At 42.9% G+C, this 14,572-nt stretch overlaps 1 protein-coding gene across 2 annotated transcripts in view; it reads left to right on the plus strand.

The window, feature by feature from the left end:
• Positions 1-14,572, plus strand: part of LOC148477016 (atrial natriuretic peptide receptor 1-like) — a 107,518-nt gene that overhangs the window by 51,685 nt on the left and 41,261 nt on the right. For both annotated transcript variants that reach the window (XM_088457331.1, XM_088457332.1), the window contains 2 exons: positions 1,049-1,150; positions 2,105-2,224. In XM_088457331.1, the coding sequence (XP_088313457.1) occupies positions 1,049-1,150; positions 2,105-2,224 (222 nt within the window). The remainder of the gene's footprint in view (positions 1-1,048; positions 1,151-2,104; positions 2,225-14,572) is intronic.

The following is a 14,572-nucleotide window of genomic DNA, read 5'->3' on the forward strand; positions in this document are numbered from 1 at the left end:
ATCGATATCTGCTGCAGTCCCCGTTCATACATTTGGGGGATACTTACTTATTATATGCGGGTAGCCCCCCTAAAACATGGGTATTTTTGGCAGATATCTCGCAAATAACTATTCATAAGCAGGCCTCCAAGTATCTACTAAATAAAAGTGAAAAGATAATATGTAAACATGTCAATGTTTTTACTTTTGAAAAGTTGCACCATAAATAAAGTATCTGCATCCTTTTTTATGTTCCTGGATTTAGAAGAGGAATTATTTAAAACATGCTAAATGCTAACAACCATTTTTATAAGCTGACAGAAGAAATAACAAATCCATGTATAGTCTTACAATTTAGAGGGGAATTCAATTGCACACAATAATTTTTGATGCCTAAAAACAGGACTTTACCGCAACTTTTTTTTCTTCAGGCAATTCAATTACCCCACACAAAAAAATGTCCCATTTTCGGGCGAAAAACACATAGGATCTGGGATAAGTTCCCTGATAGTGCCGGCAATCAGGGACAATTGAATAACCCCCGGGGGATCAATTAACCACTGTAATTTACCGCAGCTAATTTAATTTTACCATTAGTATTTCTTGGGAAGTTTTGAAAATTCCAGATAAAATGACATAAAGTATTAAATGAGTCTCACATCGAGGGAGCTAGTGATGGAATACTGACCTTGAATTCTTGCCCATAGGTGTAATGACTAGAAAGAGTGAATTTAGATGCTAGCAGGAAATAGTGTGCTTTGTGTTACACATGAAAGAGGAATGTGGTCTCATTATGCCAGTTTTCACAATATAGATTACAAGATAGCAGGGATTGGGTGATAACATTTATATAGACTAACTAAAGTACAAAGATAGATACAAAACACTATATGGGTATTAGGTATCAGAACATATTTTTGGTCCATTTAAAAAAAGATGTCATGACATATGGTCACAGGGAAATGTTTGACGCAGCTGGATTAAGAGGATTTAATGTGAGTGCTTGGATGCCATTAGGAGGATGAGAAGATATATGTATGGTTTAATTCTTTGTCAATTTATTATCTAGAAAGATGACAACAGATCAGCAGAATACTGCTGTCTTCCTTTACCAGAGCTAATTAAGGGGAAAGCAGACAATGCCTGTCCATGCCCATCAGAATATGTGGAGGTAAGTCGTTACAGAATATTTTGTTGTCCCACATTTCTGCACATCTGATGATTTGCATCTTCAAATTGAAGTTTTAAGTGATTTTAATTTATGTAGGTTTAGAGGGATTATACATTGAAATCACCACAAATTGTTTACAACTATCGTAACAATATTTATAGACCCATATATGATATAATTAAGAAATCATGGAACCTTAAATGAAATAAAAACACAATCAACAGATAGATACCTGAATGGCCATCACTATTTTATAAGCTTAGTACATTCTCCTTGCACATGCTACACACAAGTATCCAATAACCTGACATAAGGACATACAGTATACCATATAGTCTTGTTTGTATACACACTATACAATTATGCAGGGCATCACTGGACGATCTTTAATTTGATTAGGGAGTAAATTATAGTATTAATTGTGATGAATCTATTACATAAAAATTCTAACGGCAAAAATTTAATTATTCATTTGTTTTGACATATTATAATGGAAACATTTAACTTCTTAATTAATTGTAGTTAATTTATAATAACATTATATAAAACCTTTGTCGAGTACAAATGAGCATAAAATAGTTTTGAAATACATGGAGCATAAAAACATGCAGCCTAATATAATAGGACACAGATAAATTGTAACTGCACAGCACTAAATGATAAATTATACCAACAGAGTGACACATTTTCTTTCCATTTGTTGGCAATATAAGAGACAAATACATTGCATTCCAGGATGAGGAAGAAGGACCAGTGGGGAGCACTTGTGTTCTGTCTAATACTTAGATCATTTTGTGTTGGTGTATTAAGTTAATCCAAGGTGACCTGTCTCAGTGGTATCATAGCAGAGACTTCACACAACACACGCTGTAATGTATCTGTATTTTGCTGCAACTGATACAATCGGAGCAGGAAAAGGCCCTGGATTTCCTCTTTATCTAATTTCTATTGCAGCTGATCCGGAGGTGCAGGAGCCAAAACCCTGCTCAGAGACCTACATTTGAGCAAGTCAAGAAACTGCTGTACAAGATGAATCCACACAAAGTGAGCCCTGTGGATATGATGATGACTTTGGTAAGATTGCATTTCTTCATCCTTTTATTTGTGATTTAATAGCATGGCATTTTATTACTCGGTTAGTTAAAAACAGTTCATAAACAATTACTGTATATTGTATGACAATCCTGATGAACTCAGATGGATGTGTGCTGCCATGACTTGAGGCAGCCTGGGATTTATTGATATAATTACTGTATGTCACACTTTGATGTTAAATGGGCAGAACAGTAAGGGAATTTGTCCTGGGCCTTCAGCATACAAGAGTCCTTTTAGGATGTGATTTTCCCTGTCCCCAGTGTAAATTTCTTAGTCTTGCATTTAAATTATTTTAGGCAATGAAATTGCTTTACATTGTATCTTGCATTGTTGGCTTTGTTTTAATTAATGTTAGGGCTTTGCAAAGTGTTTTGGATCCAAGGTATTATGTGTACTAGGCCCCTCTGGTCTTGGCCACACTGGCACTATATACTTAAATGTTGGCATTAATCATATTAAGATAAGAGGATACTGACAGCAAGTTATCACAGAAAAGGTTTGTATAATGAACACATGCTTCAGCACCGTCCATATTTTTACAAATAATGTAGTCTAGTAAAGAAAATTGTTATATGATAAACAGCTGCTGTACACATGGGCAGAACTACAGAGGGTGCTACGTATGTGGTGTGAAATGATCTGCTATGTGATGCAGAAGTGATGAGTGCATGGTAATGCCAAGTGCCTCCCGCCCCCATTGAAGCCCTTGCTCAACCCCCTGTACATGTTCAGCTGAGACCACAATTGGGGGGTAGAATGGCACTGTCAGATTTCTACACACAGTACCGGATTAACAACAGGACTGTTAGGGCAGTTGTCCCATGGCCCCCACACATAGGGGGTGCTCCACACATCACTAGCATGGGTGGCAATGTGGCATCTATGAACTCAGGTTTCTGTGTGCCATAATGTGAACTGGGGGTACTACAGTTTAATACATTTGTGGGTACTTGTGTACTTTACGGACTCATTGCAGAGAGAACCCAATACTTATTATTATTATCAATCATGGTAATGTCTAAATCCCCTTCACGGAGAAGACCCTGACGTCATCAGCCAGTGTCCAGCATCATTCCCAGTGTCCAGCGTCCTTCCCTACCACCCAAGTGGGCATAGAGGGAGAATATAACCTTGTGGTGAGCATAGTGAGCCACCGAGCCGAAAGTGTGGCGAGCGGACAACTTTCTTCTTTAGGTGGAGACAACTTTCGATACTTGTGTACGTAAAGTACACAAGTACCATTTAAAACATTCATTGGGTTCTCTCTGCAATGAGTACGTAAAGTACACAAGTACCCATTTGTGTTACTAGGAGTATTTACATATACTTTTTAATAACCTTTTCAGCATATCTTATTAAAATGTCATTGGTAGGGGACCCCACAAACCTTAATTCTGCCCTGTCTACACAAGTGTTGCTATAGGGCCTGATGGATAAATATTCCACTTTGGATAGAAGCCCTGATTCACATATGTACGTATACCCGATGGTTTACATATCTGATTTTTGTGGATGTGCACATGAGCAGGACCTGTTCTGCGCATGTGCAGAATGAGTCCTGCATGTTAGCAGACAGTGCTCCCTAGCCACAGCATGATTGATCTCCTGCAGCCGTTTGGGGATGGGGAGGTGGTGTCACAAGGCTGGGTTCCTGGAAACGGGGGGGGGTGTCACTCCTTGGAAGTGCCTTGCAAGCGGGCAGGAGGTGACCAGTCTGACTAAGCTTCAGCTTACTCAGATGGCCGAAGCCAGAAACATCACGACCGATGATCACAATGTTGAACCAATGCTGCGTCTTCGGACTCAGCACTGGAATCTGCGATACCGCCTGGAGGCATCTTTTTCCCTCAGATGCCTCCTGCAGGCATTAGCATATTAGTTGCACAGTATTGCACAGCCTCGTCCCTATGGCTATGCAGTGTCATACATATCACAGAATGCAACACTGAAGAAAGTCCTGCTCATCTCTCAGCACCAGCTGCCATTTGTAAAATGTTCTTTTGAGTAGCAAGCAACTGTCCTTATCTAAATGATGCTGTTGACACCTCTACAATGTATTCATATAAGCAGGGGGGATTAGGAACTGGAGAATATTCTGGTGTCATGTTGTGGGGTTAAGCAAATTGTCAGTAAATTTAGTCAAGGAAATTTGGTAAAGCATGGTGTACTGGTGGAGAGTGCAGTCACACAGACGCCTGTAACGTACATGTAAGCGGTATTCATATTCAGTGGCGCCACTGCAGCAAGTAAACCCCAAGTGCGTGCCAAAGGGGCGTGCCACCAAAAAAGAGAGGGTTGCCCTAACTTGGAGGGGCATGGCCTTGCAAAACACCCCCAATTTCATCTCTCTGGGGATGTGCCCAGCACTCCCGGAGATACCGGGCTGCCCCCAGAGACTCTCTCTGCACTGACGGCTCCTCCTCAGGGAATGGGAGCAGGGCGTTGCACTGTGATGTTAGTGTGCCCCGCCCGGCTCCCTGTCACTAAGGAGGTATCACCCCCTCGGAAAGGTGTCACCTTCACCCCCTTGGAAGGTGACACCCGGTATGGTTCGCATCCCCTAGTGACCCACTATTCCTACTGTATCAGACAGCAATGCTGCACGCACTATTGTTATATACCTTTGTGGCATTCCATTCATGAGCAGTGCACGTAAACCCAGGTCATATTTCCTGATTGTCCCTGCACGACGATCACCCAAAGCAATTCTTTTCTCTCATACCTGATTTTGTAGCTTTAAATACATGTTGCTGTTGGTATGTTTAGCTGCTCTTTGTCTGGATGTTGGGGACAGATTTGGAATCTCCTGGAAACCTATGCAATAAGGCCCTCATTCAGAGCCGTACGCTCTGAGCAGAGCGCACGCTCTGAATGAGGGCCGGGCTCCATTTTCATGGAGCGTCCTCCTGGACGCTCGTATAGCTGTGGGTCACCACCCACAGGCTATACGAGCGTGCATTGTGATGGTCGCGATGGTCGAGACCATCGCGACCATCGAATTTGCGAGCCGGAGCCTGCGGTTGAGGTTTTCAACCGCAAGCTCCGGAGTGATTTTGGCTCTATCAGAGCCAAAATCACTCCCAATGACATCACTAGTGATGTCAGTGGGCCGGCTTCTGACGGGAGGCGTTCCCGTGTGAACGCCCCCATCAGGGAGGCACGCCCCCGGCACGCCCACCAAAGGGGGCGTGCTGTCAATCAACATTGACAGCACGCCCCCTTTGATCGGACACAACGAGCGAAGGACTTTCCTTCGCTCGTCGCGTCTGGCGCATGCGCACGACGGAGCTCCCTCCGTCGTGCGCATGCTCAGTCCATAACATCGACCCACTTGCGAGCGGACAGCCGCTCGCGAGTGGGTCTGAATCAGGCCCTAAGTGAACACTGTATCCAGCCCTAACATTAAAGCAATAACACCCACATTTAATAACGCATCTCACAATTTTTCGCTGATTACACATGCATCAGTAACTGCTCTCTGCAAATGGGGTCTGAGCACGTATCCCATGATAAATCCACAATAGCAAGTAGCTCTGTCCAAGGGCTCTATTTATTAACATTATTTTTACTAAAATAAAGTGAAAAAGGATGTTTTCACACCCTTTTCACATTATTTTAGTATCACCTATAGTTATTACAGGGCAATTGGAGTAGAAGTCGTAAAATTCTACTCCAACCCCTAAGTATCACTTATTTTTAGTAATCAGATCGCATTTCCCATAATTGTAATGGGAAATGTGATCCGACCAAAGTTACTAAAAATAAAATGTGAAAAAATACCGGGGAAAGCCCTGTGATAATAACGCCACCTGGAGGTGGCGCTATCCAGGGTCTCCCCCGGTTACCGGACTCCTACTCTGCTCTAAAAGGTAGAGCAGATCCAGGAGTCGGTCCCAGTAATCAGCTGTGTGGTCTAATTACTGTAAAAAAAAAAAAGAAAAAAAAAAATTGTCAGAATTTTTTTTTACTTACCTGACTCCAGGGATTGGTGATCGGGTCTCCGGTGATGTCTCCCTTCCGGTCAGCTGATCTCCCATATTGCACTGCGGCCTGGTCATCCGGTGATCGGGTCCCAGTGCAGTATGGGATATCACCTGACCGGACGCATGGAGGACATCACCGGAGGCCCGGATCATGCAGGTAAGTGCTATTAAGGGAGGGGGGGTCACGGGGGGTCCGCGATCGCGGGGGACGGGGCTTAGCACCGGCGGGCGGGGCTTAGCGCCGAGGGGTAGCAGAACCGGGGTCGGCTGGTCGGCGCATGCGCGGGCACTTTGTCACTGTATTTTTTGCAAAAATACAGTGACTAGTGTGCGGAGGGGATTCGCAGGGACAGAGTTTTCTCGCAAGAAAATCCTAGTAAATTCCTGTGATATTGCCTGAATTCAGTCGATAATATCACACTACAATCTGCATTCAATATGCGGATTGTAGTAAATAGAGCCCCAAGTCTCATTGGGCTCTATTTATTAACATTATTTTTACTAAAATAAAGTGAAAAAGGGTGTTTTCACATCCTTTTCACATTATTTTAGTATCACCTATAGTTATTACAGGGCAATTCTAGTAGAATTCGTAAAATTCTACTCCAACCCCTAAGTATCACTTATTTTTAGTAAGCAGATCGCATTTCCCATAATTGTAATGGGAAATGTGATCCGACCAAAGTTACTAAAAATAAAATGTGAAAAAATACCGGGGAAAGCCCTGTGATAATAACGCCACCTGGAGGTGGCGCTATCCAGGGTCTCCCCCGGTTACCGGACTCCTACTCTGCTCTAAAAGGTAGAGCAGAGCCCGGAGCCGGTTCCAGTGATCAGCTGTTTGGTCTAAACAAATACACTGCAAAAAAAAATAATAAATTGTAAAAAAAAAATTCACTTACCTGACTCCAGGGACCGGTGGTCGGGGCTCCGGTGATGATTCCCCTCCGGTCAGCTGGTCTCCCATATTGCACTGCGGCCTGGTCATCCGGTGATCGGGTCCCAGTGCAGTATGGGATATCACCTGACCGGACGCATGGAGGACATTACCGGAGGCCCGGATCATGCAGGTAAGTGCTATTAAGGGAGGGGGGGTCGCGGGGGGTCCGCGATTGTGGGTGACGGGGCTTAGTGTCGGGGCAGGGCTTAGCACCGGGGGGGTAGCAGCGGCTGCCGGTCGGCGCATGCGCGGGGCACTAGTCACGGTATTGTTTTGCAAAAATATCGTGACTAGAGTGCGGAGGGGATTCGCAAGCTCTGTCCCTGCAAGGGATTTGTAGTAAATCCCTGTGATTTTGCCTGAATTCACAATGCGAATTCAGTCAATAATATCACACTGCAATCTGCATTACAAATGCGGATTGTAGTAAATAGATCCCATTGTGAGAAAATAGAGCATAATGTGAAATAGGCGATTCCGGGAGACTATTCAGATGCATGGAACAACTGCATCTCGTGGGAGTGTCACGGAAGGCGTGTTTGAGGCGTGTGGATGCAGTTGCGACACCTGTTTCATATGGATCTTTTGCTTCCAGCATGGAGCGAGTGTAAGTGCCAATACTAACGATGAATTTAGCAGCTGTGGACAGAAACACTGTGTGTACTCAGACACATGCGGACACACAGAGACTCGCATAGTCGGATGAATACTCACATTAACATAACCTAGTAAGTAGACTGCTGCAACCACATGCTAAAGCCGCGACTGATGCATCTGACTGTGTATTAGCCCCATTATGTAACTATCCGTCCTGACAATAAATGAATCTCATTCATATTTATCAAATAGAATTTTTTCCCCAACTTGCTGGGTCACCAAATAAATACAGTAGCATTAATATTTTCCTTCATAAGCACCTGTATTACTTTATTAGCCTGCATATATTACAGATAACCCACATTACATATACAGTCAGGTGCATAAATATTGGGACATTGACAGAATTTTCATATTTTGGCCTCTATTCACCACCACAATGGCTTTGAAATGAAACAAACAAGATGTGCTTTAACTGCAGACTTTCAGATTTAATTTGAGGGTAATTGCATCCAAATCAGGTGAACGGTGTAGGAATTACAACGGTTTCTATATGTGCCTCCCACTTTTTAAGGGGCCAAAAGTAATGGGGCAAACTAAACAATCCTATATCTAACTTTCACTTTTTAATACTTTGTTGCAAATCCTTTGCAGGCAATTACAGCCTGAAGTCTGGAACGCATAGACATCACCAGACGCTGGGTTTCATCCCTGGTGATGCTCTGCCAGGCCTCTACTGCAAATGTCTTCAGTTCCTGCTTGTTCTTGGGGCATTTTCCCTTCAGTTTTGTCTCATCAAGTGAAATGCATGCTCAATCGGATTCAGGTCAGGGGATTGACTTGGCCATTGCATAACATTCTACTTTTTAGCCTTAAAAAACTCTTTGGTTGCTTTTGCAGTATGCTTCGGGTCATTGTCCATCTGCACTGTGAAGCGCCGTCCAATGAGTTCTGAAGCATTTGACTGAATACGAGCATATAATATTGCCCGAAACACTTCAGAATACATTCTGCTGCTTTGTCAGCAGTCACATCATCAATAAATACATGGGAACCAGTTCCATTGACAGCCATACATGCCCACGTCATGACACTACCACCACCATGCTTCACTGATGAGGTGGTATGTTTTGGATCATGAGCAGTTCCTTTCCTTCTCCATACTCTTCTCTTCCCATCACTCTGGTACAAGTTGATCTTTGTCTCATGAGTCCATAGGATGTTGTTCCAGAACTGTAATGGCTTTTTTAGATGTTGTTTGGCAAACTCTAATCTGGTCTTCCTGTTTTTGTGGCTCACCAATGGTTTACATCTTGTGGTGAACCCTCTATATTCACTCTTGTGAAGTCTTCTCTTGTTTTTTGATTGTTGACTTTGACACATATACACCTACCTCCTGGAGAGTGTTCTTGATTTGGCCAACTGTTGTGAAGGGGTTTTTCTTTACCAGGGAAATAATTCTTCTGTCATCCACCACAGTTGTTTTCCGTGGTCTTCCGGGTCTTTTGGTGTTGCTGAGCTCTCCAGTGCGTTCTTTCTTTTTAAGAATGTTCCAAACAGTTAATTTGGCCACACCTAATGTTTGTGCTATCTCTCTGGGTTTGTTTTGATTTTTCAGCCTAATGATGGCTTGCTTCACTGATAGTGACAGCTCTTTGGATCTCATATTGAGAGTCGACAGCAACTGATTCGAAATGCAAATGTCACACCTAGAATCAACTCCAGACCTTTTACCTGCTTAATTGATAATGAAATAATGAGGGAATAGCCCACACCTGTCCATGAAATAGCTTTTGAGTTGATAGCCCCATTACTTTTGGCCCCTAAAATAGTGGGAGGCACATATAGAAACCGTTGTAATTCCTACACCGTTCACCTGATTTGGGTGTAATTACCCTCAAATTAAATCTGAAAGTCTTCAGTTAAAGCACATCTTGTTTGTTTCATTTAAAAGCCATTGTGGTGGTGAATAGAGGCCAAAATATGAAAGTTCTGTCAATGTCCCAATATTTATGCACCTGACTGTATGTATATATATATATATATATATATATATATATTGATACACAAAGAAGTGCCGGCGCCAACTTGGAGTTGGTCCAGAGGATTTATTAAGATATATATAAATATACGTGCTCCCTTAGTGTAATAGGATGTCAGCTAAGCCCAATGTGAAAGGACTTTTGGAGTAGACCTTAGTAGTGAAATGTTATAAGTGTACTAGGTGATGAGCGACTGACGTATATTAGTGCAATTGTTTGTAAGATGTGCAATTTAACCAGTAAAACATAATACACAGAGTGTATATAGATGAAAAATAATATCACAATTTAATAATAAAAATACACAAAACATACATGTAAATAGATACATCAGTCGCTCATCACCTAATACACTTATAACATATATATATATATATATATATATATATATATATGTGCCATGCAGGGCGCCATCGGGGGGGGACTGTCGGGACTGGAGTCCCTGGCCCGGACACCCGGGGGGCCCGCCCACTCCAACCAACCGCTACTACCCTCCTGCTGTCGCACAATCGATGTGACTGACAGGCCCAACTCGTGACTGCACTCCCACTCCCCCTCCTACCTACACCGCGGCCGGACACTTGGGGGAGACCGCCCGCTCCTATTACATCTGCTACTATCACCTTGAAAGTGAGTGACAGGCCCAGACAGGGGCCCGCTCCTAACAGCACGTCATCCACTACTACCCCTGCCACCTCACAATAGAAGTGACTTGTAAGTCACTTTTCACTCAGGGCCACCCTCCCGCTCTGCCTCCTACCTAAGTCGCAATAAAGTTTTTCTTGTGAGCCAGCACGCTGGGTGCTGCAGCGTCTGGTGTGAGGACTGAGGAGCAGCCAGAACAGAAGAAGGAGCGAGGTTACTAAGGTAAGTGTCTGATACTTCTTGCATTATTGCAGCATGTCAGATGTTGCAGATGTGGAGAATGGGACTGGCTTAGGAGCTGCTTTGTTCTTTGGTTACTTTCTCCCAGCCAGTGGGGGAAAGGGGGATGGGAGTGGGGGATGGGGGGCTTGAGTGGGGGCTGGGGGAGCCCTGCTTATTTTGTCAGTCCCAGTCCCCAAAATTCCTGATGGCAGCCCTGGCGCCATGCTCCATGCCATATTACATATTCACTAAATAATCTATGTAACATTTTTTTACGTTTTTGGAACAGTTGTTATTTGAAAACCACTAAAGTACGCACACTCAAATACACACACCATACTTGCCTGCTCTCCCTGGAAGTGTGGGCAAATCTCCCGGCCGGCGCCAAAGCGTGCGCACCACCCCTGCAGGTTTCCACTCCCCCATGCGCGTCGGAATCCGCTCCCCTTTGTAAGTGGGCGGTCTGGGGGAAGCAGATGAAGCAATTTGCATTGAATCGTATCATCGTGGCCCCGTCCCTGGCTGCACAATGCCGGTAATCTCTGCATTGTGTAGAATGGCCGTGGCCGCACCCAAATACGCGTCATACACTTAATACATATGATGTTAAAATATTTATTAAACTAACTTGCTGAATATACACACAACCCTAAACTAAACACAGTAAATTGTTTTACATTCTGAACTTACTATATAGACTACAGTAATAGTACCTAAAATATATTACTATTAGTAACTCAATTGCCTCATTGCCACTCGCTACCCCACCTCCCCCCCAAAAAACTGCTGGGCTAAGGCTAAGGGTTACCTGCAGGAAAAGTATTTGAAGAAAACATGGTCTGCATTAAACATGTATTTTCCCAACAAATGGAAGTTCTCTCAAGTGATGACTGAAATACAATATTTACAAAAAATGTCTTTATTTTATATGGCGCAGATGGTGATGATTGTTTATGGCATTTATAAAACAGGAATAATGTAGTATATATGACACCAGGGAGATGTGGGAAAAGCAGATGGCAGTGTCACAGAGTATTATTTGTGCAGCTTTTTTTTTTACAAGTTTGAATTATAGGATGCGGTCTGACTTATTCCCACCAATTTTCCACAAAGTTATATTGTCCCATAAATGCAACATTACATATCAATCACATTTTCATGGAAAGACAATTGTGCCCAAAACAGTCTATTTATCACAAGGTATACACTTCATACAGTAGTTCATGGGCCGGCATTTTTATGGCCCATAACTTCATAGGAATACACAGTAGTTTATGTTGGACTTAATTTTTATTTAATATCTTAAACTTACAAACGTGCTAAAAAGGTAGTTTCTAGACAACGATAAAGCTTCAAAATCCTCCCGACCCCGGACTATTTCTGTGACTGTGTATATGCTCCTTCTAGCACCAGAGTCTAACAAAATACTATACCCATGTTCCCCATTCTTCACTATTATTGCACCAAATGTTTGTTTTGTTATGTGCTCATTAGATATCTGCATTTGTTTCCTCTGTGATTGCAAATGCTTTTGAATAGAGTTATAAAAAACATACAGCCCTTATTGTTTCTTATATTTTTCAAACCCCATTAATGTGGAATAAAATACACATATTGGAGGTACCCCTCCCCCCGATTCTAATGGAATTGCTTCATATTGGCTCCGCCTTCTCCCGATTGACCCGCAAATCACTGCATTTTGCGGCGAGTGGGGCAGATGCTTAATAAGATGGTGCCTGCTCTCCAGTCTGTCAGGGAGGCTTCTGGGTGACCCCCCCCCTCCCGTGTGCGCTACTGAATATGGGCATGTTTCAATAATGTATGTTCTGAATACAGAGATACTGTACATGAAAATGTGTTATTGCAGAGCCGGATTAACAACAGGGTGGCCGGGGTGGTGTTGAATCGTGCAATGAACCTTTAGTACATTCCTGCCTATAAACCTCTAAGATTCACGTGCCTAGAACCTCTCAGACAAAACCTGCCTACACCTCCTAAAACCATACGTTGTCGCTAATTAGCGCTATGTTTAATTATACCATCAATAAAACTCTAAGACAGTTGAATAGCGGTCAAACGCGCTAAAGATTATTATTCAGGTAAAAGTACAGATGTTACCACGCTATGATCTAACAATGAGCGCAAACTAAATTGTACAAACATTAGGTCATAAGGTACAGTCAATACATACGCGTGCGCTCTGGGACCAGATACCGGCATCAGTAATGAGACCTTCGTCGAAACAGCATAACAGGAACACCGCAGCCTGGGATCTCGTTTCAGAGCACTCACATATATACCCGTACTGGGATAAGCAATACAATAGAATACGTTGGCAGGTTCTCATTGGTTCCTCTTCTTGCTTCTTCCGTTACGGTACATTTCATAGGTCATTGCAAAGACTCAACCCAGCCTCTAACAGCCTGATTGTGTTCACCTTCCCGCTGCATAATAAATCTAATCTAACTATGGCATACAACATTTCAAGAAGTTATTCTCTCTAACATTCATATTTCATAGCCGCATGTTCTGATCTCCTCACCGATGCCACCAGAACGCTGTGGGACCAGAGTAGATCAGTACGGCACCAAACACGGTCCAATTGCCATTTACTAAGCCATAGTTACAGAAAACATTCATTTCTTTATATGCTGAGATTGCAATTAAACCAAGTAATAATCATTCCTTTCGCGCTGCGGGACCATTGCTTTTAAATGTGTATGCGGGGAGAAATGACACTAAATTGTGTTGTGCGTTTGAGGATCTGTGGGGCACTTAGCGACCAGCACTAAGTTGGAAAGGCTTCTGTGTATGTGTGTGAGCATGCCAGTATGGGTTTGGGAAAGATCACTAAAAAGCTGGCTGTGCGTCGAAATAGCTATTTTGCGTTGTCCTATGCTTAACATGAAGTGCAGGGAAAACACCACTAATTTGCTACTGCTCAAATATAAGTCTGTAGTGATTTTAATGTGTTGGAAAGTTATTTTATGTCTGCTAAACACCGTTGGTAGGTGTTAGGGGAAGATTGTTAAAAAGCTGTTCGTGCTACTTTTTAGCAACTTTGCGTTGTGAGTAGCAAAATTGCTACTTTTAGCAATTTTGCACTGTGGATTGTGTACTATGTATTTTTGTCAAAATGGCACTTGTGTAAGCTTTCTTTTCTAAAATGGAGTCTTGCTGCCATTCACAAGATGGCGTCTTGCGGCCAGTCGCAAGATGGTGTCGCCGCGATTAAATTTTAAGCTCAACTTGTCTCTTATTCAGCTTTGACAGTGGTCGCCCAGGGGCCCCTACACACTGTGGGGCCCCTACACAAAGTTTTATCACCAGCATTGGGGGCACTGTGACATACGTGAACTGGGTTTTCAGAAAATAATTTCTTATTGCCACAATAAGAAATTATTATTATCGGGTCTTAAACCCAATAATTAGTAAATGGGTCCCATAGTCCTAATAATTAAATACATAAAACAATGATTCCTTTCTCCATACCACCTAAGCCCCAGGTGATAGATTAGTGATAGATTAGTTTTAAGTTGCGCCTGGTATATATTACATTTACTGGTCTTGAGTAAGCTCAGTTCTATTTTAAAACATTCAGTACAATGGAATTCATGTATAATAGAACTACTCCAAATTGTATGCTACAAAATATATCTACAGAACAAGATAGGTGACTGCGTACAAGTCTGATGGTGTGTGGTCTGCACATGCGCTGAGGCCACAGTGCATGTGCTGCGATGCCACTGGACATCACAGGCTGCGGTTGTTTGTGGGCAGGCAATGGGCGGAAACAGGGACTGTTGTGTCTCCTCCAGGGTCTGCGTCTCCCGACACAGACTTCCTAACCTCGGCTGAGTCTTGGTGGCCAGTCTGATGGTCGCAATGTTGATATGAT

This window comes from Taudactylus pleione, unplaced genomic scaffold, assembly GCF_031769625.1.
Source record: "Taudactylus pleione unplaced genomic scaffold, aTauple2 ptg000757l, whole genome shotgun sequence".
Classification (NCBI taxonomy): Eukaryota; Metazoa; Chordata; class Amphibia; order Anura; family Myobatrachidae; genus Taudactylus; species Taudactylus pleione.